This window comes from Passer montanus, unplaced genomic scaffold (genome assembly GCF_014805655.1).
Source record: "Passer montanus isolate IOZ18808 unplaced genomic scaffold, ASM1480565v1 scaffold16, whole genome shotgun sequence".
In the NCBI taxonomy this organism is placed as follows: Eukaryota; Metazoa; Chordata; class Aves; order Passeriformes; family Passeridae; genus Passer; species Passer montanus.
Window position 1 is genome coordinate 8,714,784 of NW_024363160.1, and position 23,243 is coordinate 8,738,026.

Sequence of the window (23,243 nt, forward strand, 5' to 3'; positions counted from 1 at the left end):
TCCTAACAATTCTGTCATTCATTAATGCATGTAAGTATCTCAATAGTAGGTATCAAGAGGATGGTGCCAGACTCTCTTCAGTGGTGCACTCTCTTCAGTGACAGGACAAGGAGCAATAGCCAGAAACAAAAACAGAAGTTCCACCTCAACATGAGGAAGAACCTCCTCACATTGAAGTGGCAGAGCACTGGAACAGGCTGCCCAGGGAGGTTGTGGAGTCTCCCTCTTTGAAAACATTCAAAATCCACCTGGACACCTTCCTGTGTCACCTGCTCTACGTGAGCCTGACTTGGCAGGGGGCTTGGATGAGATGACTTCCAGAGGTGCCTTCCAACCCTAACAATCCTGTGATCCTGTGAAATTAACAGGACTCGACACAGCTCAAAAAAAGCCCATCTTAAACTGCGACATTAAAAAAAAAAAGAAAAGAAAGAAAGAAAGGGGATGTGGGGGAAGAGCTGGACAGGCGCAAAGAGCGCGGGCACAGCGGGGGCAGAGTTTGGCAGCGCGGGAGGAGCGCGGGCAGAGGGCGAGCCCCGAGAGGCGGCGGGGCCGGGCAGCGCGCGTCCCTCCCTCCCTCACTCCGCCGCTCGGTGCCCGGCGGGCTCCCCTCCCTCCCCGCCGGCGCTTGTTTCCGCTCTGGCTGCCACCAATGGCACAAAAAGCCGCAGCTGAAGCGGGGCCCCCTTCGCCTTTTCATCCGCACGCCGAGAGCGCTGGCGTCGCCCCGGCAACCCGCGGCCACGTGACCAGCACCTGCTCCGCTGGCCGGCGGCCACCGAGCGCTGCCATCTGCTTCCCTCAATCAGCGCCCGCCCGCTCCCGGCACCTGCGCGGCCGCGGCACGGGAACCCCCGCCGCACACACACCGGCTTCCAGCAAATCACCGCCAAGCCGCCTCCAAAAACGCCGACCGAGCACTGAACGCCGAACAGCGACAAAGCTAAACAAACACAAAACGCCGCTTTACGCGCTTCTCGAACTTGTTTAATGGGAGGTGAAGATCGCCGCCAGGTGAAGCGCGCTGACAGCCCGGCGCTCTTCCCCCCTGACCCCGTAAATCGGAGCGGGGCGCGCAATTAAAGCTCAGCCGTCGTGCCGTGCCCCCGGTGCACGGCCGCCTGTGAATAACAGGCTTAAAGCCGGGAAGAATAGCGTGGGCTAGGCGGGATAAAACAGCAGCCTGCTGAAAGGCCGGGCAGCGCTAACGAGGGCCCGCCGACGCACCGAGCGCGCTGCGCTGCCGGCCGGCCGGGAGCAGACAAAGGCCCGGCGCTGCGGGCAGGTCCGCCCCGACACGGGTTCCGCTCTGGCCTCCGAGAGACCTTTCTCTCTCCGAGCCAGGACTACTTCATGACCTACAGCTACCCCCGAGCCGTGCGCCTCGGTGTACACGGGCACCCTCGGCAGCGGAGACGCGGTCGAAGCGATTCGGATGGAGTTTCAAATCACTTCCCTTTCCAGACCAGTCATAAACACACACGTGAAAGAGCGACCAGCTTGCGGAGAACAAAGCCCGTGTGCTGCTCCACCGGGAATTTTAAGTTCTAAATTCAGCAACAGAATTGCTCTTTTTAAATGCACAGCTACTCTTCAAAGGAAAAAAAAAAAAAGTGAAGTAGAAATAGAACAGCACCACCTCTCTAAACGCAGGGACACACGGCTTCCCAGTGTTCCCAGTGCATCACACACTCAGGAGCTTCATCTGGGCAGTGAGAGCATCAGCTGCCTTGCATTGCCAGCAACTGTTCTTCATCTTCCCATGGAGCCAGTGTGATTTGCTCCTGACAATTGAATGAATGTACACACTTTTGACTGAGCCTTTGCACTTTCCAGCAGATCACACTCAGCATTAGCCTGGAACAGAATTACCTTTCCACAGGAAGAACAGGCAAGCACTCAGAGATTGTTCTCAGAGGCTCTACCATTAGGATTCCCTGTCAGTGCTCAACGTTGGGTGCACATGATTAGTGCTCTTTCCAAGTCTGGCAACAAGGGAGGTAGACTGTAACATACACATTTAGACAACTATCTCTCATATTTGTTTTTACACATGCATGAATGCAAAAGTTAGCCAAGGCCCACTAGTGACAAGGTAAGTGTCCAGTCCCAAAACAAAACTATAAATCTAAGACAAACTGGAGCACTATTTGCCAGTCATAAAACTTTGATTTAAAAACGCTAAGTTAAACTTGTCCCTCAATTCAAGTGATATAAATACAGACATTTCAGATTAGATGTTTTACGATCTCGCTGTCCAATATTCCTTTCTGGTTACATCCTCCTACTCCTGAAGACTGCCCATCATACTGACCAAAGGGGATCAGTATGAAGACAACCTGCAGAAGGTCAAACAGAAGAAAATGAGGCTGAATAGGAAAACAGTAAGTAGGACAACCAGAAGGAGAGCTTGATTTACAATTTGAGAAAGAGATCCAAACTCCAACAAAGTGTTTTGTATTAGCTCAGCAGCCCCCAAGAGAGCTAGGTGAAACTCCAGAAACTTACAAGGGCAAACCATCTTGACTCAAAAATGACCCCAAAATCATGGCATGCTTTGCAGGATTAAGGGGAGAATTAGCCCATATGTTTACCCTGTGTAACTACTTCACTTGATCTGGGAAACTGATAGATCTGTTTATTAGTATTATTTCTGACAACTATCATGACTTGGATAATGGTTTTTTTCCTATAATTCTATGGTCTAAAGAAAGTCAGATGCATTACTGTTTTTTATTTTACCATTTGGGAACATTGTCCTGTAACAGATTCACGATTGGAACCCAGCTTAGACAAACTTTACACATTCACTGTGGAGCATAAAAAACATTGAAAAACAATCCCACCTTCTCAAAATGTCAGAGATGTGAGACTTAAACTTTACTGCCTTACCCAAGAAAAACAATTATTTTTTAAAGCTCCTAGTGTAATCAAAACTTCTTTTAAAATCAGTTTTTACATATCACAAAAGTAGGAAAAACAATAGACAACAAGGTTTTTTCCCAGCCTGAAAAGTCAGCCTAATTACTAAAAAGCTTTGATAATAGTGAAGCCTACAAGGCCTGCCCTGCAGCACAAGCAAAGGTAAATATCAGACAGCTGGGCTGGTTCAAAAGGGAGATGAGGACAGGTGTGAACAGGAACAGCCTCAGCGGACACATGCATGGAAATCTCGCACGATTTCCTGTTCTCTCCCAAAGGCAGCCCCTTCCTGCCTTGCTCAGGATGATCTGACCTTGGGAGTGGAAACTACCACCACTGCCTCGGGACCTCTCTTCCTGTCCTACAGCTCCCCAGGGTGCTGTGTCCTGCTGTCTGCACCGCTCCCCCACGCCGCAGCCTCTTCCCACTTCCGTGGCCAGGAGCCATCCCCTTTCCGATACAACAAACAGCCCAACTGTGTGCCAAAAAAGCTCTTCTCCACCTCCCTCTAAAAACCTTAATTATGCTCATGTTTAGCACTCCCCTTGTAAGCAACAACACACTCGCCCTACACTGTGTCCCAGGCTGCTGCTCAGCGCGTGGGGAAGGTGAAGCTTTCCCTGCCACAGGGAGGGGAGGAAGCAGATATGAGCAGCCCTGCAAAGCACAGGACACTGCTTTGAGGAGATGGGACAAGGCAAGAGCTCCTGCAAACAGCTGCCATTTGGCCCTTGCAAATAGTTACTGCTCCTGCCACCATAATCAGTGGCCAGTCTCTAGGGTTTCATAGGAAGCGGCAGGACAGATATCAGCTGTGCTGCAGCGTGATCTTCTCAAACAGGTGGTCCTCATCTCCTCCAGGGACAGGCACAGGAGGAACAGACATCTGAGCCATGACTTTGCAATTCAGTAGGATTACTTGCCTTCCCCTGTCCCTCTACTTTTGGAAAAATCTGCCTGCTTTGCATGTGCCTGAAGCTAGCTTCATAAAGTTTAGAGCCCACATAATACTCAGCATCCACCCAATTTAATGAAAACCCTTCACTCGTGATCAAAGGTTAAACTACATTTTGCTTTCAAACTTGACTAGTTTGGTCCGCAAGAGATTTGTTTTACCAATGTTGTTTTTTTAGCCACCACTGTATTTGTCTTTCAGTATTGATAGGATTGGGTTAATATCCATTAAAAGTTAATAGTGCAATATTAATGTGTGATATTTCTTTCACTATGCAGTGTAATATACTAGCAGCCTATGTGGGCATTTTCTTTCTTTTTGAGATCCCATGACACAATTCAAATCACCATAAAACTAATCAGGTTCTTCTATTTCCCAATCTGACTTGTCCTCATATGAAGGTGCATTTTAGTGAGGCAGGCTGCTCATTTTGTTGCAACTTGCACCAAAGATAACAGAGATGTGAAGGATAGAGTTTCTGGGGTTTTGTTTTTATTTTTACATAAAAGGATTACACTTTTAGTTGAAATTGGAACTAAAATAACAGGGTTATGAGCTATATTAAATTAGAAAATGGTTAAGATAATTAAACATCAGATATTTTCATCCATGTGTATGCTCTTATACAGCCTGTGTCAAACTTAACTTTAAGGACTTGTTATGATCTATCAAAAAATATTGCTCTTCAATAAATACCTAACTTTATTCACCTTAATTTTACATGACTGCAAAACTCTTCTATTGAAGCTGATCATCTTACTCAGGAATGAGGACCATTAATTAATTACACACAGCATTTTCAGATTTCTAAACCACACAACTCTTTTCAATGCTTAGAAGCAAAATACTGAGCAATATAAGCAGTAGCAGTAAAGACATGCCGGACACTAACTTTATAAAAATACTTTACTTCTACACAATCATCCATAATCTGTATTAACATGCATTAATCTCACTCATCTAAGCTACTGTAGTGTTTCCTTTCTGGAGTTAGTGCTGCTGAAATACTGTGACTTAGATTATTTGGACTGTTGATTTATTTTAAAAAACTTGATTCAGTGATCTCTCACTGGACAGGTTCCCCAGTCTTTGGTATTGCCAAAGTAAGCAAGTTTCTTTCACTGATTTAAAATTCTTTCACAGCATAGGATTCCCACACAGTCTCTGGGTTCTTCAAAGAAGCTTAATATTGAGGCTGACAAGACCACAAAATGAGAACAACCTTGTTTTCAGGGGAGCATTTGGTAACAAGAGACCCAAGCCCATTACGGCAAAAGTAGGACTTTCTCCACACCCCCAAGTAAGCATAAGGAACACCCAAGGCTCTTGCTGTTGCTCCAAACGCGTTTCTCTCACAGGTAAAACAACAGAGCTTAGTACTTACTAGAATACAGTAAGTCACCCAGCCAGCCAGGGACAAGAGTATTTCATGGGAAAGCAGATAAAGACTCTCCTACAAACACAATTAAGCGAGCAGTGTTTAGTTCCTACAGAGGAAACACTGCTCCTTTAATCTGCATGGCATGTCCCAAGATTTAGAGAAGATGTGCACAGAGGTATTAGGATGGAGTGGACAGGACAGAGAAGCTCTGAGCTCTGATGTCCAGACCATCAGGTGTTTTTGAGGCAGACTCCTTGTAACCATGGTTTATCAAACAAGGCTTCAATGTAGTCAATTGTGAAGTCCTGCGGTAAACATTTTTTTTACCTTTTTGGCAGCAAAAATCTGGGAAATGCTCAGTAACATTTACGATGTAGCCTGGTCAGCCTTTAAACCTGTGAGTCTAGGGAACTGGAGTACCTGTCTTTAGAGGAAAGTCTGAGGAAGCTTCGCCTGTTATCTTACCAATACATACAAGTATCTTAAGGATGGGTGTGGAAACAGTGGGGCCAGACACTGCTCAGAGGTGCTCACTGACAGGACGTGGGACAGTGGTACAAACTGAAACACAGGAAATTCCATCTGTCTAAAAAGAAAAACTTTACATTGAGGGTGACAGAGCACTGGAACAGGCTACTCACAGGGGCTGTGGAGTCTCCTTCCCTGGGGATTCTAAAAACCTGCCTGGATAGAACCTGCTATAGGTGAGCCTGCTTTAGCAAGGGCATTGAACTACATGACCCTCAGGGGCCCCTTTCAACCCCAACCATTTTACATTTCGATTCTATTCGATTCTATTCGATTCTATTCTAGCTGATTCAGTACTTGCATTTCAAAAAGACATATAGGATGATATACAACTTAAGAGATTTTCTAAGCTGTGAATTGCTGCTGCGTATGTAAACCCAATCCTAAGGACAGTCTGGTACAAAACCAAAGTAAATGCAGCAATAGGGATAGGCTGATCAACTGTAATTTACTGATCAGTTAATATAACCTGTACACAACAACACTTGATTTTACAAGCCAGTGTTTATAAATTCTTCAGGAAACATCATCCCTGCTAGTACAGAAACTTTTCTGTCTTGCTAAAGCAACAAATAGCATCTTACTGTCCATCCTCATTTAGCTATAGAGCTGTATCAAACCTAACCAATAAATAGTCAGCCTTGTAGAATATATGCAAAGCTGATTCATTAAATGCAATTTTTAAACCCTAATACAAATGGATTTTGCAAACTGATTTGGATTAACCAAGTCTGGCTGTGCTTCCATCTGGAAGTTATATTTTATAACTCTAGCCACATCTTGAAAAACAGATTCAGATGTTTGGAACAAATTCAGAACAGTTGTAAGAAATTCTAGGTACAAATGAAAAAAAAAAATTGAGCTTTAATGTCTTTGTGGTCTCAGTTTTCTTCCAAGTAGGCACTTATAACCACAGTGTTTAGGGACTTGAGGGACAAGGAAAGAATCTATGTTATTACCTATGACATATTTACTCATGTGTAATGACAATTTATTCTTTCTTGTACTACTCTGTAACATTTTAAGCCTATCCTGATAAAGGCACACGATGCTGAATGGCAAGTTAAGAAACCCAGTTAAGAAACATGGTTGAACCATCTGGTCTAGCCACAAAGATTTTCTGCTAGGAAAATTGTTCTTACGTGAAACAGGAAAATTAATATCATCCCTATGGTGAGGACACATCAATATCCATATAAAAATGCCTTTTTAACAGTAGAGCTTAGAGCCCGTGAGTTGTGTTAGTATAAAACAGTGTCTCTAAGGGTTGTACAGCATACAACAATGAAGTACCTAACTTCTTTATTTAGGGAAAAACATCATCAAACCATTTTACTCTCAGTCTTCATCTCTGAAACCCTACATTAATATTGAAGCAGTTTAATTTCTCAACACAAAAATCACACACAAAGACAGATGAGCATCAGAGGAGAAAGAGTTACTTTTGAAATCTAACACATCCAGAAACTTTTCTGCCTTGAAAGGAAAAACTAACCTTCTGCCTTTCCAGCTTGCTTAAAATAACTGTGAAGCCATAAACAGGAAAGTCAAATAAGAGAAATGTGCCCAAGCTTCTCAAAAACACGATGTTGTAGATGGTATAAGGCAAACGACAAAACAACATTTCCTCTCCACCCACGCCATTTAGCACAGATGCTCTAGAAATCCCACAAACACACTCTTTAGCTCTTATTGCATATACAAGTTTCCTGACTTACCTAGCCTTTTTGCTGGTCTTGGGTTTTGGCGTGGTATTTTTTGCTTTCTTTTCCTTTGGCTCTTTAGGGGTCTTAGGGACTTTGGGGGTCTTGGGTTCCTTCTTTTCCTTGGGTTCTTTAGGATCCTTCGGTTCTTTTTTTGCCTTGGGCTTTTTCTTTTTCTTCTTGTCTTCTTGGGAGCAATCCACTGAGTTTCTGCTTAGATTCTGGCTGTCAAGTCCCCCAGGAAAGTCTTCCTTACCAAAACCTTTACTGGGACCTTCTGCAGCAATGTGATTGTTTTTCTTTTTCTTTTTCTTTTGCTGTGGCTGCGGCTCAATTGACGGCAGATAATCATCGCTTTTCACTAGCTGGGTATTCGGTCCACTAACCTGAGTCATATCCGGCACTGGTTTCTCTAAAAAGGGTTCCGACGGAGAATGCTGAGAGAGATAAATAGAAATAAAAATTGGACATCTGCAACTTTGATTTCTAAAACTTTGCTCTTTTGGAGCATGAGGTAACAGAGGGAGAAAATATTAAGCACAAGATTAACCTATTAACAGAAGTCAGCATATCTGAAACACTGTGCAGTAATACAGTAAAGAACAACGGTTTTTGCAGTCAGAACAGTAGCAAAATTACCAAAAATGATTGATATATCAAGGGTAAAATTATACTAAAGCTTGCATAAAGTGGAAATATAGAAAATATTTAGTCAATGCAAAAGAAAAACAATTGTTGTTTCAGACATTTCAAAATAGTTGTTAGTAGAACGATTAACTTATTAAAAATTATTAAGCTGCACTGGAATTTTGTCCTTTGGGGAGAAAATTGTTAAACTTTGTTTCTAGACGTTTGAAGGAGAATAAAAGTGTATTCACAGGCTATATTGACAAAAAATTAATTAAGGCAATTTACACTGGTTCATCTGTGACAGGAGGTATTTTGATCAGCAAGTGAAGGGTTAAGCCACTTGAAAATGTAATACAAGGTTACATTTTATGTCCAAGATCCACTGCTTCCAGCTTGTACTCCAAACAGATTTGTTCCTGCTCCAGACTGGACAGAGAACTACAGTAAGCGCTTATGAGTCTGCATAAACATCCTATTTCAAAGTCTCTATAGCATATCAGGTTTACACCAAACTTAGAAACTACAGGAAAACCTATGTATAATTACACAAATGTTAAATACCTAATCTAAAATATACTGCATATACTGACAATTATTTTCACTTCAATGGTTCTGTTCTACACAAAGATCCATAAGTCTGCAGTCAAAAGATATCTAAGCTCCACCATGACTTTGCAGCCTATCAAAGCTCTGACCTGCTTCTCCCTGCCTGCCCATGGTTATAAATGCAGGATGACAGTGCTTTTCTAGAAGTAATAGCACAACACTGTACTGATGCCTTTCGTGCACCTACATATATGATCAGATAATTTTACCCACCCTCTTTCTCTCTCTGTTTCTCCTGCTTTTCTGTTCTCTAAAAATTAAGTCAGGATGACTCTAGGTGGATCAATCATGGTATAAAAGGAGAGCCATTTGAGATATTTCATCTGTTGAACTGTGGAGAAGTTTATAACAAATAGGAGTTTTACTTCTATGGAAAGCAGTACCACTGTAACTGCAATGTTCTTTGCATTTCCTTTTCTCCACTTTTTTTTCCAATGGCACTTCCTGAGAAGTGGCAAGCATGCAAATGAATGACTACAAAACCAATCCCTAAGCATGAGGAGAACTGATGGGCACATACAGATAATCAACTTCAGCCATCTAGATCTAAATAGAAATGCACTTAAGATTTAGGAAACAAAATTCTTGACAATATTACATGAGAAAGTGAATGTATGTGCATATTTCCATATGCATTAATACAATTTTCTGAATGTAAACAAATTGAACCAGTGCAGTCCTAACTACTTCTACCATTTCTTCACAGTAACATAAATCCACTGTGCACTGAGCACACTCAAACACTCAGAAGTAAAAGGAGCAAAATTGTCAGGAAGTTAAGACAAGAATTTTTTCTGCTGTCTGGGAGAGGTCTGAATGGTACATGCTACACACTACAGTTCTTCATGGAAGAGACAGAACAAGAGGGAAGGCCTCAGTGACAGATTGATGGTCTGTGATGGTTGGCTTAAGCAAGAACTTCCAAGAGTGACTTCTGCATGTTTCTGTCCTCCATATGTTTATTAAGATCTTTTTTAGAGCAAGAGGGTCTAAGTTGCAGTGGAAATCCAGCTTTAATGGAAACCCCATGCACTCATTGCATTAGCACTGCATCCATCAGCCCCACTGGAGACCACCTCATGTTAGGCATAGTGAAATATCAATCAACACCTGTTCTAGAAATCTGTAGTCACCACTGGCACGTACAGCTCTGTGCTGGAAAGTTCACAAAAACTGGGTGTCTGTATAGAAAACACTACCCCACAAAGTCAGTGGTAACAATGAGTTCTGCAGTCCAATTGCACATTACAAAAAATGGAGATCTTTTAAAATATTCTGATTGTGTGAATTTGGGTGACTGAATTAAGTGTCTCTGATTTGTTATATGACACAGAATAAAACTGTCTTCTTTGTACCTTGGACTGTTATGTGCTTGTACTAACCATTATTTCTAGGTAGGAAAATACAGGAATATTACTGAGATCACCTGTAAATACTTCTTATCCTTGAGTTTTCAGAAGTACTTTTAACCTGTATTTTTGCAAGATAGTCAATATATTTCTGCATTACCTGCTATTTTGTATCTTATGCATTCTACATTTTGCAGAAATTCCAAGTGCAAGTTTCACCAATTTTTTCACTGAGCTGTCCTCTACCATACTCAATCCTGTTTTAAAATACTGGTCACCTGCTATATATGACATACAAGAACTCCAGGGTTTTCTTTCCATTATTTGTAGATTTTGTATTGAGCAAGTACCTTGAATTTGGCACTATTTATTAGTTTGCCATTTTAAGGAGACTTTTACTAGACAATTACCTAGAACCTTATGTATAAGGCACAACTTTCTAGAACAGGTCAGAATCAGTAGTTTTATTTTTTCTTCCTCTTATGCATACAAAACAGCCAAGCCAACAAATATTAAAAACCACAAGAAATCCAGTAATGCCATGTACATTTAATTTTACAAAATTTTCAAAATTGCAACTTCATTAGTAGTATGACCATCACTGAATCAATATTATATTTTATAAATGCTTAGTATTCAAAAAAATTAAATCCTTGCTGCCTTTGTAAGACTTGTGGGGTGTTTTTGTTTGTTTAAGTCTGAACAACCACTTTCAGCAGAGTCATAAGCAAATCTTTCCAATCTCCACAACAGCAGTGTCAGCTATTCATGACTTGACATTTCCAGTTTTAATGTAAGGTCTGGCCAGAATGCAAGGCCCTGAGAATGGCAGCAATTGCTGCCACACTTCAGTACCTTGTGAAATTTCAGATTCTTACTTTTCAGAAACCTTATCCATGAGAGTCATTCTCAGGCTCTAGAACAACTAAAGACTATACATTAGACTAAAACATTATGCCCGAAACAAATACTAAAAAAAACCCCAAAGTTACTGCCTTTTATTTAAAGGATCAAGTTATGTGCATTACCAAGCATAATAATACTATGGGTTTTGGTTCATATCATTCAGAATCTCTGGAACTACAGCTACGTTGCTGGAATTGCAGCTACAAAAAGACAATTCAGCCCCAATTAGGCTTTGTAGGCTGTATTTGCTATTACTTGAAAATAGATTACTTTTGCCACGTGCCACTCCCCTTGCAGTTTGGCACGTTTTGTAATCCACTTACACATGATTTTCTAAATTATAGCACTCTTTCAAAGAGAGAGCTGTGAATACTTTTATTTTTCTAGGAAGTCTGTGGCAGTACGTCTGCAATATGCTAAAACGTTTATCCCTAACTGACAACCCCACATTGCTCCCTAGTGTGAAGCTGTGTAGAAGCAGCACAATCTACTGAGAAGAAACTGGAAGCAGCTTGAAAGATGCATTTTCTTACCCCAAACCAGTTGTCTGCTCTTTCTTAAGTAGGGAGAAAAGGACGAACAACAGGCTTTCACTATAAATATTAGATTAAGCCTACCACGGGGAATTATTTCAAATAGTTCTACTTCTTTAAATCTAGAAAGGATTAGCTCTAGTTACAGGGTCACAATTTCTAATGAAAGAACCCCATTTTCCATTTATAGAATTTTTAAAAATATGTATATTACCAATTTTTATCAAAAGATTGAAAAAAATTATCTGCATACTTCACAGAAATTGCTTCTCCTGCTGCTTTTTGTAGTAACAAAGCCATAATTTAGTACGTTAGTACAGAATTTAATCTTCCATGGGAAAGAAACCAGTGGAGATTAAACACAAATAGCTATTCATCCTATTTGATATTGCAGCAGAATTATTTTTGGTATTATTTGAAATAAGGTGAAAAAGGTGCTCAAAAATATTGGTGTGTTTACTAGACCCACATCTCTTTAAATCTTTTAGAGAAAAGCTGTTTTTGTAAACATTTAACAAAGAACAGATGGCCTGTTTTAATCATGTGAAAAAACCTGGAGCTCACATTAATACTCCTACCAGCGACTACTGGGGCTAGTCACCTCCCTAACCAGCAGCATGGCACAGTCTTCAGTAATTCCATTTAATTTTACAATGGACATTTTCTCATCAGTTCCCACTGCTCGACAGTTAATCAATGCTATTAACATGCAATATCACAATGCAGGACACTCCTAAAGATTGCAGCTTATTAGAGAAAAACAGAGATTCTTCAAGAACTCTGAAGTGTTAAAACAATTTGTGGCACAACAGGCTATACAGCATTGTCAGTAAGAGCCAACAACACCCAAGGAAATAAAAAATGAAAACACTATTAGAGAAATAGAATCATCTGATTCTAGACTGAAAAATTTCTGGAATTCAAACCTATTTTTAAGCCTCCAAACAGGTATAACCAAGACTTGAAAAATTAAAACCAATTTGCCCGTGCTTCACAGCTGCTTACACTTTTAGAGTGTAAGCTCATTCTCCCCAGCCCAAAGCACAGAGAGCTGTTTCAAACCAGGCCTGTTACGTGAAGTAGCAAGATGGACAAGATGTAGGATTAATCCAATGAAGCTGAGTGGCAGGGAGGGAGGTTAAGGAGAGTCTTTCTGTTGCTTGAAAAAGGACTGAACCACAATCAACTGTACTGAAAGCAGCTGAGTGTCACTTCCCTAACAGGGCAGCAACTTGAGCCAATGTGGAGCTTTACAAAGTATGAAGCAAGAGCAGCAAAGTATGTGATGTGACTCAGCTAACTTTGTGAAATTTAAACATCAGCACCAAACAAAAAACCATCTTTAAAAACCCCAACTTTTTACCAGGACTACACTTTAATTTCCCTTGTAGTTATTATTTCCAGATTCTATGGTCTTTTTCATATTTAAATAAAGATCTACAACAACAACACTTCATTTAAATTTTCTTGAATGTTGGTTTACCAAGTTGTCTAACAGTAAAGCAAGTGCTCAGTCAGTCCCCACTGACTTCATAATACCAACCACTGTGGTATCATCTCCATACAACGGATAATTTCACTTTAGGTTAATCATTACAGAATATTCTCAACTGCAAGCCTGTTCAATTACCACCTTCACTTTGGAGAAGTTAAAATAACAACCTGTACAAATTCTCTGAAAACAGAACACACACTACAGCATGCTTCCAGCAGCAGCTCTACCTAGTGCCAGAGATCATTTATTTTGAATTTGTATCCTTCCTGATGGGACAGCCCAAAAGGTGTTAAAAGTCATCACATAACGAAATTGCTCCGGGATTCTTCCTCTCAAAGGTTAATTACAGGATTCATCCTCCCTCTGGATTATTTAGAATGAACTACTCATCTTGACTAATTTGGAAAGTTTCTGAGTCATGTCTCTATACATTGCTTTGTCCCTGCAATTCAACTCATCTCATGAATACTTTCAGCATTAGGCCTCTCTTAGTGCCCCCTCAGTGTGAAACTTGTGTCACCCTTTCTAGACCTCCATAAATACTCTCCTGACATTGTTCATATGCAGAGCTCACGTATCAGTAAAAACCTCATAGTAAACAGGAATCAATACCACCACCAAAACTCCGGTCAAATGCCAGTACCTACATTCAGCAAAAGCTGTACAGTATTTTTTCTATACTAGATGAAGTCCAGAAACATCCTCAAGACTACATTCACACCTGTAATTGTTTCAAAAATATGTTTTACTGAACGGTTTCTTCTCCTTTATTGTGAACGATGATCCCTTCCCTTTTCTGTGAAACTACCTTGAAGCTGTGCAAGTTTCTTTTACTGTACTATATGAAAATACTTAATATTAAGCTTAAAATATTTTGGGGAATATGATTCTCTTTAGAAACACCTGGTATCTCAGTAATTCAGAAACCCTCCTAAGAAAATTGTAGTTCCAAAGTGACAGCTGGGATTTATAAACCGACAAGCGCTGTCAGTGATCTCTGCAATAAAGGGAAAGACATCACACCACATGAGAGTGAAAGTCTATTTTGCAAATAGGCTTGAAAGGAATCTAAATTTCTTGACATACCTCTTCAGAACACAGATGAAAGTGTATAGAAAACAGAAGTTCTGATAATACCTTTCTAGAAAGAAAGCTACTGTGCATGAAAAAAGTTAATATTTTAGCAAAGTGCTGCTGCAATACTATTTCTTAATCAAGTGTTAGGAGAAAACAGAATAATCTAAGACTATACTACGTCATCTGGCTCTATTACTGCTCCTGGGAACTTGTTATAAACAGTACAATTACAAATTATAACTTGCTGATTCAAAGTTTTTTGAAAAACTCTGGATCAAAAAAAAAGAAAATATAAATCTGATACCAACAGCATCCTAACAGTCAAGTGGAAGAGATTAAAACCAATCTTAGTGCCCTATGCTACCACTGTAAAACCGCTATAATTTCTGATTTGGTGGAGCTGAAAATATCACCCAATTACACTATTTGGAGGAATAAAAATATGCTATGCAAAATACAGAGTTTCTTAATTGACTCTCAACACAGCTACAGCAATAGAATTATTTATTTACTGGTCTTGTACCCTGTGAAGAAACACAGATTAAAAAAGACAAATGATACTAATGTGGCCATCCAAAAAGCAAACATCCCATCACAATTCTACAGCAATTATATGTAGTGTTTTGTGCTCACAGAAGAAGTGAGACCCATTACTAAGCTATGGAATATCAACCAGCGCAATGAGTGCTGACAGTTTGTTCACAGCTCAAGAAACAACTAACTCGTCCCATAAGAGATGTCCTAGGTTGCTGTCCATTGATCAGAATTGATCAGAATCAGTGTTCAGCAGGCAATCTCAGACAACTGCCACCCCTACAGTAATGAAGCATGCATGCTCCAAATTGGCTTTACATGTAAGACATTGCAACAGTTACCTCAAGGACTGTATGTAACTGGTGATGTCATGGTCAACAAGACACATGTTTTATTAATACTTTTTTTGCTCGACATTACCTTGCAATATAGACTGACTTAGCAGTATAAGGTTACCCCTAATGCAAGCAGGGCAGGTCCCAAGTATTACACAACAGCAGCGTGACTCTTTACTCTCCATCATCACTATGTAGACTGGTTGAGGACTCATGATTTTGTCAAGTTCTTACTAGCTCTAGCTGCAGAGACACATAACAAAGGGTGGGATGATTAGGTGCTGAATTCTGCTGGTGAAAGCTTCTTGCTCATGTTGACAGCTTGTCCACCTCAAGCCTGCCCTCTGTGCATGGCCACAGTAAATGGAAACTTCGCTTTGCGTGTGCTCCACTGTCAAGCAGAAGACATGCCAGAACATGCCAACATGTTTTACCACATAAATTGCCGACAGTCAGACTTGAGGATCTTAAAGGTATCTTCCAGCCTTAATGCTTCTTTGTTTCTGCCATGTAATATCTGTATTTAAAAATGTGTGTATTCTCTTTGTGAAGTTATGTCTGTGAAGTTATTCCCAGGCACAGCTATCAAGGTACCTAGTGCTTACTAGAGAATTCCTTGGATTAGAGAATATCCAGGAGATTTACCAACAGTCTTTTCCAACCCCTCTAAGACAAGGCTGCTCATCACCAGGCAAGATAGGGAAGTCACACAGTAACATAAGAATGTGTCAGGATGAAAGAGTCTCCAGAGAATCTAGTACAATACTTCAACTTCTCCAGTGAAGGGAGAATATAGGGGAAGAAATATCTGCACATACTCAACTAAAAGAGTAATAATTAAACTGCTATTATTAAATAAATCAGCATTACAGAAGACTAGCTAAACATTTTAGCCTATATACAGGCTGAATTGCTGCTCTTGGGCTTGCCTTCATGTTCCCCACAGCCCCCTTTGCTTCACTGTGAAGGCAAAGCAGTTCCTCCAAAACAGTCAAATGCAAACACCCTCGTTCTCTTGGGCACAGCCATGCTTTGGAATTCAAGGTGCAGAAGGGAGAAACACAACTGTACCGCCCTGTACATGCAGCCCCCACACCCTCTCCACCAGAATTCTCTCCATTCAGCTACCGAACGTAAATGCATGGAGATCCATCCTCTCTGAAGGGCAGTCTATTCCCACATCACATTGTATTGCTACCAACATAGTTCATGATGCTCTGGTACCAGCTATGATTTCCACTAAACACCCTGTCCCCTACCTAGAAAATGTAACAAAACAGTCCTGGCTGACTTGGTATATTAAGCACTTAGGGCCTGCCCACAGTAATAAAAGAAGTATGTCTTCTAAAACACTACTTTTTCTACAGAAGACTAAAGTTGCTCAGAGAACCATTTTCAGAGGGACCTTAAATAGATCATATCTACTCATATCAATAATCTTTCTGTTATCAAATTTAAATCACAGTGACATGCAGCACACGGCACCAGTTTTATGAGAAAATCAAAGACAAGCATACGTGGCACAAGTGCTGGTTCTTCTGACCACAATTGAAAAAGTTCCATCTGTGCTTTCACTGCTGCAAGTAATAGTAGCAGTAATAGCATTAGACACCACAACAGCAAGAGAGTTCTATTCTGTTACTTTTTTCCCCCACACCTTCTAACATCCAAGAGTTACAGAAAAACTTAATAGGCTATAAATGTAAAAAATAGATGGGTAAAAAGATTGTACGTTTACTTGACAAATACATACTATTAAAAAACTTACAATACAAGGTGTATGTGTTAAGTCAGAAGCAAGACTTCTTTTTTGGTTTGCCAAAGATCTAATAAAGTATTCTTTATCTGAATTCAGAATAAGTACACTTCATCTTCTTGTAATTTATAACAAAAAAGTTTTGTTTAGTCTAAGGAAAGGAAAACAACTATAGAGAGAAGGGCAGTATGTTTGGGGTGGGTTTTTTCATTAGATTAATGTGAAGACTTGCAGGCCAGGAAACATTTTTTCTGCTGCCTGCTCTGCAGCACTTAAGGATCAAGGAAATACAAATGAGAGAAATGTTCACCTGTCTGATGAACATCCTGTGAGCTCCAGTTCATTATTTTTAAGGACAATACTAATGCATTTTAACAATGAATCACTGAATCATAGCATATCCTGGGCTGGAAGAGACCCACAAGGATCACCAAAGTCTAACTCCTGAGCCTGCACAGAACACCCCAAGAGTCACATCATGTCCCTGAAAACATCCAAATGCTTCTCTATCAGGCTTGGGGCTGTGACCACTTCTCCAGGGAGCCTGTTCCAGTGCCAAACCATCACTGGAGAAAACCCTTTTTCCTAATATCCAAACCAAATCTCCCCTGACACAGCTTCATACTGTTCCCTCAGGTTCTCCTACTGGCCACCAGGGAGAAGAGGATTAGTGAGTGCCCCTCCCTACACTTCCCTTCATGAGGAAGTCATAGCCTGCAAAAGGACCAAACTGCAACAGACTGTAAGGAAATCCTCTAGGAGAAGATGGGCACCATGTGGCTACAACTGCATATTGCCCCAATCTCATTATTTGGCACTACTACATGCCTCTGAACCTTATTACAACATGCCTGTGCCAGGAAGTCCTCAAACTCAGCCTTCAGGATGTCCTGCCTGCACCCTGCTTTTGTATGCACACCTGAGTGTTCTTTCTTCTGGGCTTGTCTTCCAGACTTGGGAAGCTTTAGAAAGACACCAGTCACAGCCAGTCCTTTCAGCCTCCCTGATGTAATTCACACTCTATTTTGTCATTCTTACCTGCCCCAGGGCAACCTCTCACCCCTTTTTTGAGGGCACTCTAATGCAAAGGTCTTCAACAGAACTAGCCCACCTCTGAGAAAGCCATCCCAGAGACAGCCTGGGGATCACAGCTCCCCAGTAAGCCCTCACTCGTAGACACGACGGAGTTGCTCTTCAGCAGCTGAAGAGCACAACACCAAACATTTATAAACAGTAAGATACAGCAACCACCAGTAAAATGCTTTCAAATGCATTTTTAGGCCATTACATTTATTAGTGTATGATGTTTGTCCCAATACAGTAGGAATAGATTTAACTTCTCTATCACTTTCCTAACCCCTTCCTTTCCTAACCAGGAAAACAAAAGCCCAGCATGTTTCTTTTAAGAGTTCCCTACCATCAGCTTCTTGTTAAACATCCATGTTTAAGAAACCTGCACATATAAAAAATATACCAGTCACAATTTAATGACAAACATACATCAGATGACAAAACTGGTAAAAAGAGGATGCAGTTCATAGAGAGTCTTTACTAAGAACTTCATCACTTCCCCTATCTGCCTGCCCCAAGAAATAAAAAGTTTTCCCCAAAGGTACAAATATGTATATCACATTCAAGGAAAGGACAATGGCCTTAGATGTTAAAAGATTTCAACAGATGTGAAAAGGACTAGAACTCCTGAGTTTTTATGCCTGTCCATAGAAAGAAGTAGTCCACTGAAGTCCCGAGATACTTCTACAATACCATCCCTAAATATTTTTATTAAATCACAGTACTCTGAATTTTCCATGGTTTGCAATAAAGTATTTTTACAACTTCACCAAGACATATTGCAGTTAAGAGTGTACCAGATCAAGAAAAATTAGCTGAAAGCATTAGAAGAAACACTACCAGCACAGATAGTACCCCTTGGTTTCAGTTTGGAGCTCACAAACACTCATTTCAACAATATTTTATTTGGATGACTGGAAGAGACTCACTAGGCAAATAATGCAATACTCTTTTTCTTCCCTTGCCATCTTCCCCCTCTGTACAGTATCCACAAGCAAAAGATGAAATCCTTTTCATTGATTACTTGTGCTGGTGCCTATTTTTTTTAAACTACAACTTCTACTCAAGTCTATTCTGCTACATATTAAAAAAAAAAAAAACCACAAAAATTCTCTGATCACATGGACTTCTAATACGGTAAAATACTAAGGTACCACTAAAGAAAGATAGTTAAACCATTCTAAACCAATTTTATTACTATTATTATTATTATTTAACTATTCTAATCTTTACATTTGCTACCTTCTGATTAAAAGAGCCTCATCTCAGAATTCTCTCTCATTTGATAAATGTTTTCTGATACCATAACATTATATCCACAGTATCTCAATCAAGCTGTCTACTGTTCATGTCTACTTCAAATCTCCAAGTGTTTAATTGCTGCTGTTTTAATCTCATCGTAAAGGTGAGCACACTTAGTACTAGGAGATTCATAATTTAAAACTGTAACTTTACGTTTTGACATTCTACATGTCATTACCTTAATCACAAAGAAACACCACATCATGAGAGAAAAAGAAACTCCAAAATCCCACTGCCACCATCACTTTTACTTCTATTAGATGTTCCAAACAAGTTGGAATTACTTTTCTAACCCATTTTTATCCAATATTAAACTGTTCTTGTCCAGCAGAAATTCAGAACCTTTCTTCAGGCACTGGCCAATAAGTCAGCCTGCAAGTGAAACAGCAAACATGCAATGCTGTTTTAAAAAGATTACTTAAAGTTCATTGTAACCCTAAGAAAACACTCTGTAAATTATCAACTTATTTTTATTTTTCTAAATTACAGTCTAAATTATTTAAATATTTCAGATACTAGAAAACAAAGAATAATTGTTGTTACTAAGTGGATTTTATGCCCAACTGCTTAACTTTCTACAATAATATCTCTAACGTACGGTGTGACTCTTCCCTCTACAACTGCTGCCTCGTGCAGTTCACAGGATGGATGAGACTTCTAGATTAAATCAGATCTAAATGACTATGACATTATCCTGAAGACAAGGCTCGTGTTACCTCGGGAAAGACTATGACGAGTGATGAAAGCAGTGAACATCAGGAATAATAAGTAACTTCTTCCTCAGTCTCAACTCATTGGGATACTTTTTTTTTTTTTTCCTAGATGGGCTTTTGTTTTGTTGGGTTTCTTTTGGGGTTTTTTTCCCTTTTCTTTTAAACTACATACTCATTTCTTACTAAGAGGGTTTTCCAGCAAAGGACTTGCTATGGACGCTCCTCTTGGAAACTGCTCAACGATGACTGCAAGAAAGCACCTACTTGGGTAACTACTGGCTTCAGCTTCAGGGCAATACAGCCCAGCGTAACACACACAAAGAAGCCCCAAATCTCTTTACTATCACTCTTGCCTCAGGCAATTCCCTATCCCTCTGTACTGGTTTACTCATATGTAAAATAGAGAATACACTCTATAGGAGACTTAATACGATGAATGAATCAGTGGTTGGTGAAGTTTTGATGCTTTGTGAAGGCTGACCTAGAATAGAGACTGGACAGAGTTAAAGAATAAAGTAGGTATTTATTAGAAGGCTTAATGGATACACCTTGGGAAATACAAGAGCCCAGCCAGGGCTACACCCAAGATGAACCCAAAATGGTCACAAAATGGACAAGCAGTCATGGGGTTTCACACTTTTATAAGTTCTGCTCCATTAGCATATTGGAGTTAATTGCCTAATTACAGCTTTAGATTATGAAGTCTCACCCTTCTTGTTTTTCTCTCTTCAGTCCACCATTGTTTATGCTCTTGGGCCTGAAATTTGGATAATTTGTCCTTGGGTCCCAAGCTAGAGGAGGAATTGTTTTGCCTACCTACTCTGTGAAGAGGGCCTACTATCCCATGATATGAAGCTCAGAGCTACACACTCAAGCAGTACAGAACGTGAAAAATATAAAAGCTAAAACCTGAGGCATCAGTTTAGCTATTTTTACAAAGATATGAAGAGAGGCACTGTTTGTAGGAAGAATCCACCTGGTTGAAGGGATACTCATTATCACTCATTGAAGTGATATTCATTATTGAGTTTACTGGATAATATACAGTCAACAGATTATCGGGCCATGCCTCAAACAGTAAAACCAAAGTCATTAAAAAGCTACTTCTATCACAGAAAGTTACATACACAGATTACATCCTATTTTATAGGCATGAGGAACATGTAGTGACAGTCCTACTTCAGATCTTTTTTAACTACAGCTTTGCAGCTTGCCATCATTCCGTACACGCAATCACAAAAATTTTGTGTTAAGTAACATGTTTGTAGGAAGAATCCACCTGGTTGAAGGGATACTCATTATCACTCATTGAATTCATTATTGAGTTTACTGGATAATATACAGTCAACAGATTATCGGGCCATGCCTCAAACAGTAAAACCAAAGTCATTAAAAAGCTACTTCTATCACAGAAAGTTACAAACACAGATTACATCCTATTTTATAGGCATGAGGAACATGTAGTGACAGTCCTACTTCAGATCTTTTTTAACTACAGCTTTGCCATCATTCCATACACGCAATCATAAAAATTTTGTGTTAAGTAACATAGTTTAACATTTTCTGTCACTTACTTAGTTCTTTCTTGATATTTACTTTCAAAAAGTATATATAAATATTACAACCAAACCTTCTTGCCAACTGAAGATACAAGGCAGACTCCTCAGATGGTAACAAACAATTACAGTTTTCCAACGCCCTCATCACACGCTTCTTTCAGAGCCACTAATGCTTACACCAACATAAATACTGAAAAGCTTTAAGTGTCCCATATTTAGTATATGGAAAAACAACAAAAGAAGAGTTAAAAGCGGCTATTGTTCCTCATATACATGCATTTACTAATATATACATATGTATTCAAATATTTAACTTTCAGTGTTTAAATTGTTTCTCATGATATCTTGACTCCCTTCCCAAACTACAGCTGTTGCCATGTTCACTTTCCAATGTAGTACCAAAAAAAAAATCAACACAATCAAAAACCTGCCAAACCAACCCCAAAACCAGCCTAAAACAGGGGGGAAAAAAAAAAATCAACAACATGAAGCCAGTTCTCCCCTGGTTATATGCTCAAGAATTAATTTCTCCTGTCCTGTCATGTAGAAGATAACCAGTCTTCAAGTTAAATGACTTCTATGAAGATTAAACACAATGCAAAGACAGGTTTTTCCTTCTTCCTCTCCTGCGTCTAAATAGAAAAGGAAAATAACCTGGAAAGTAATGATTTGAGCAATGGCTCTCTTACATTTTGTTTTCAACACACTCCCAAATAGTTAAGCAGTAATTCTAAAAAAGTCTGATTAACCAGCCTTTAAAGACCTATGGTTGATCACGTCACAGAAATCAGAGAGCAAAAGGTACAATATTTCTTCAGCAGTGATGCATTTTATACCAATGACACCTATATATTACAAGAGAAAAATTACTGAAGATTTAATGGTGCCAATTAAAGAAGCCAAGAGTTTGCATGGCTCAATGGCTGAGTCATAGACCTTTTCCCCATAATAGGTTCCATTATAGTCCTGAGCTCAAGCTGTGGGAAGAGGATTACAGATGAGTAAGAGAATTAGTATTTTTAAATGTTATTGCCAAGGAAGGTGTCCTTTAAGCATTACACAGCTGAATGTCTCTTCCAGTAGTAGGGCAGCTTGTGCTTACTCACCTCCTAGCTTAAGTGAGAGCCTCAGAACTCACTTCAAAACACTAACACAGAAATTAAGCCCATCATTGTAGAGCCTTCTCAAATTTAATCAGTATTTCATATGCATTTCCAAACTTGAAATGTACTATTCTATTACCCCTGATTTTTAAAAACTTATATATACTTACATAAAACATGGTAAGACTGCACAGCTGAACACCAAAATAGTTTGTACTTATACCACAGGATGTCTGTAAACAAGTGGTGTGGTGTACAGTGAGGAAAAGAAAATTTAATTATCCAACTGGTCTCAAGATTGCTTCCAGTAAACCTATGGAAGTATATGTGCCTTGAGTACAATATTGCACAAAATTCTGATCATCCACATCAACATCAATTACATCTCAGCTACTAGTACAGATTATCTTGAAGGAGAAGTCCAAAGGGAATTTAACTTACCTTAGATAGATTGCTATTTATCAAAACACTGACAGATCCTAATACAGTAAATTAAAATAATTAAGATGGGTAAAATTGACACCAGAGCAAACTCAGTATGAAACTGGCATCTAATAAATTTAGGACAGTCAGATTCCTGCTCCAACATTCAAACTGATCTGATTTGGGTAAGAATTTCAAAAAACAGGAATACTGGAAGCAAAAGCCAAGTGCTTTTTGACCTTGATGAGGTTTAGAAAAGCAGTTCATAAAATGGCAGATGTGACAGCTGGAAGCTCAACTCAATGGCCCAGACAACCTTTACAAGTACTTTGCTTCTAATGACTGCGAACAGTGAAAATCAA

At 39.7% G+C, this 23,243-nt stretch overlaps 1 protein-coding gene across 9 annotated transcripts in view; it reads right to left on the reverse strand.

Moving 5' to 3' along the window:
• The window catches only part of CHD7 (chromodomain helicase DNA binding protein 7), a 134,455-nt gene that overhangs the window by 52,307 nt on the left and 58,905 nt on the right, over window positions 1-23,243 (reverse strand). For all 9 annotated transcript variants that reach the window (XM_039703074.1, XM_039703076.1, XM_039703075.1 and 6 more), the window contains one exon: window positions 7,505-7,926. In XM_039703074.1, coding sequence (XP_039559008.1) covers window positions 7,505-7,926 — 422 coding nt within the window. The remainder of the gene's footprint in view (window positions 1-7,504; window positions 7,927-23,243) is intronic.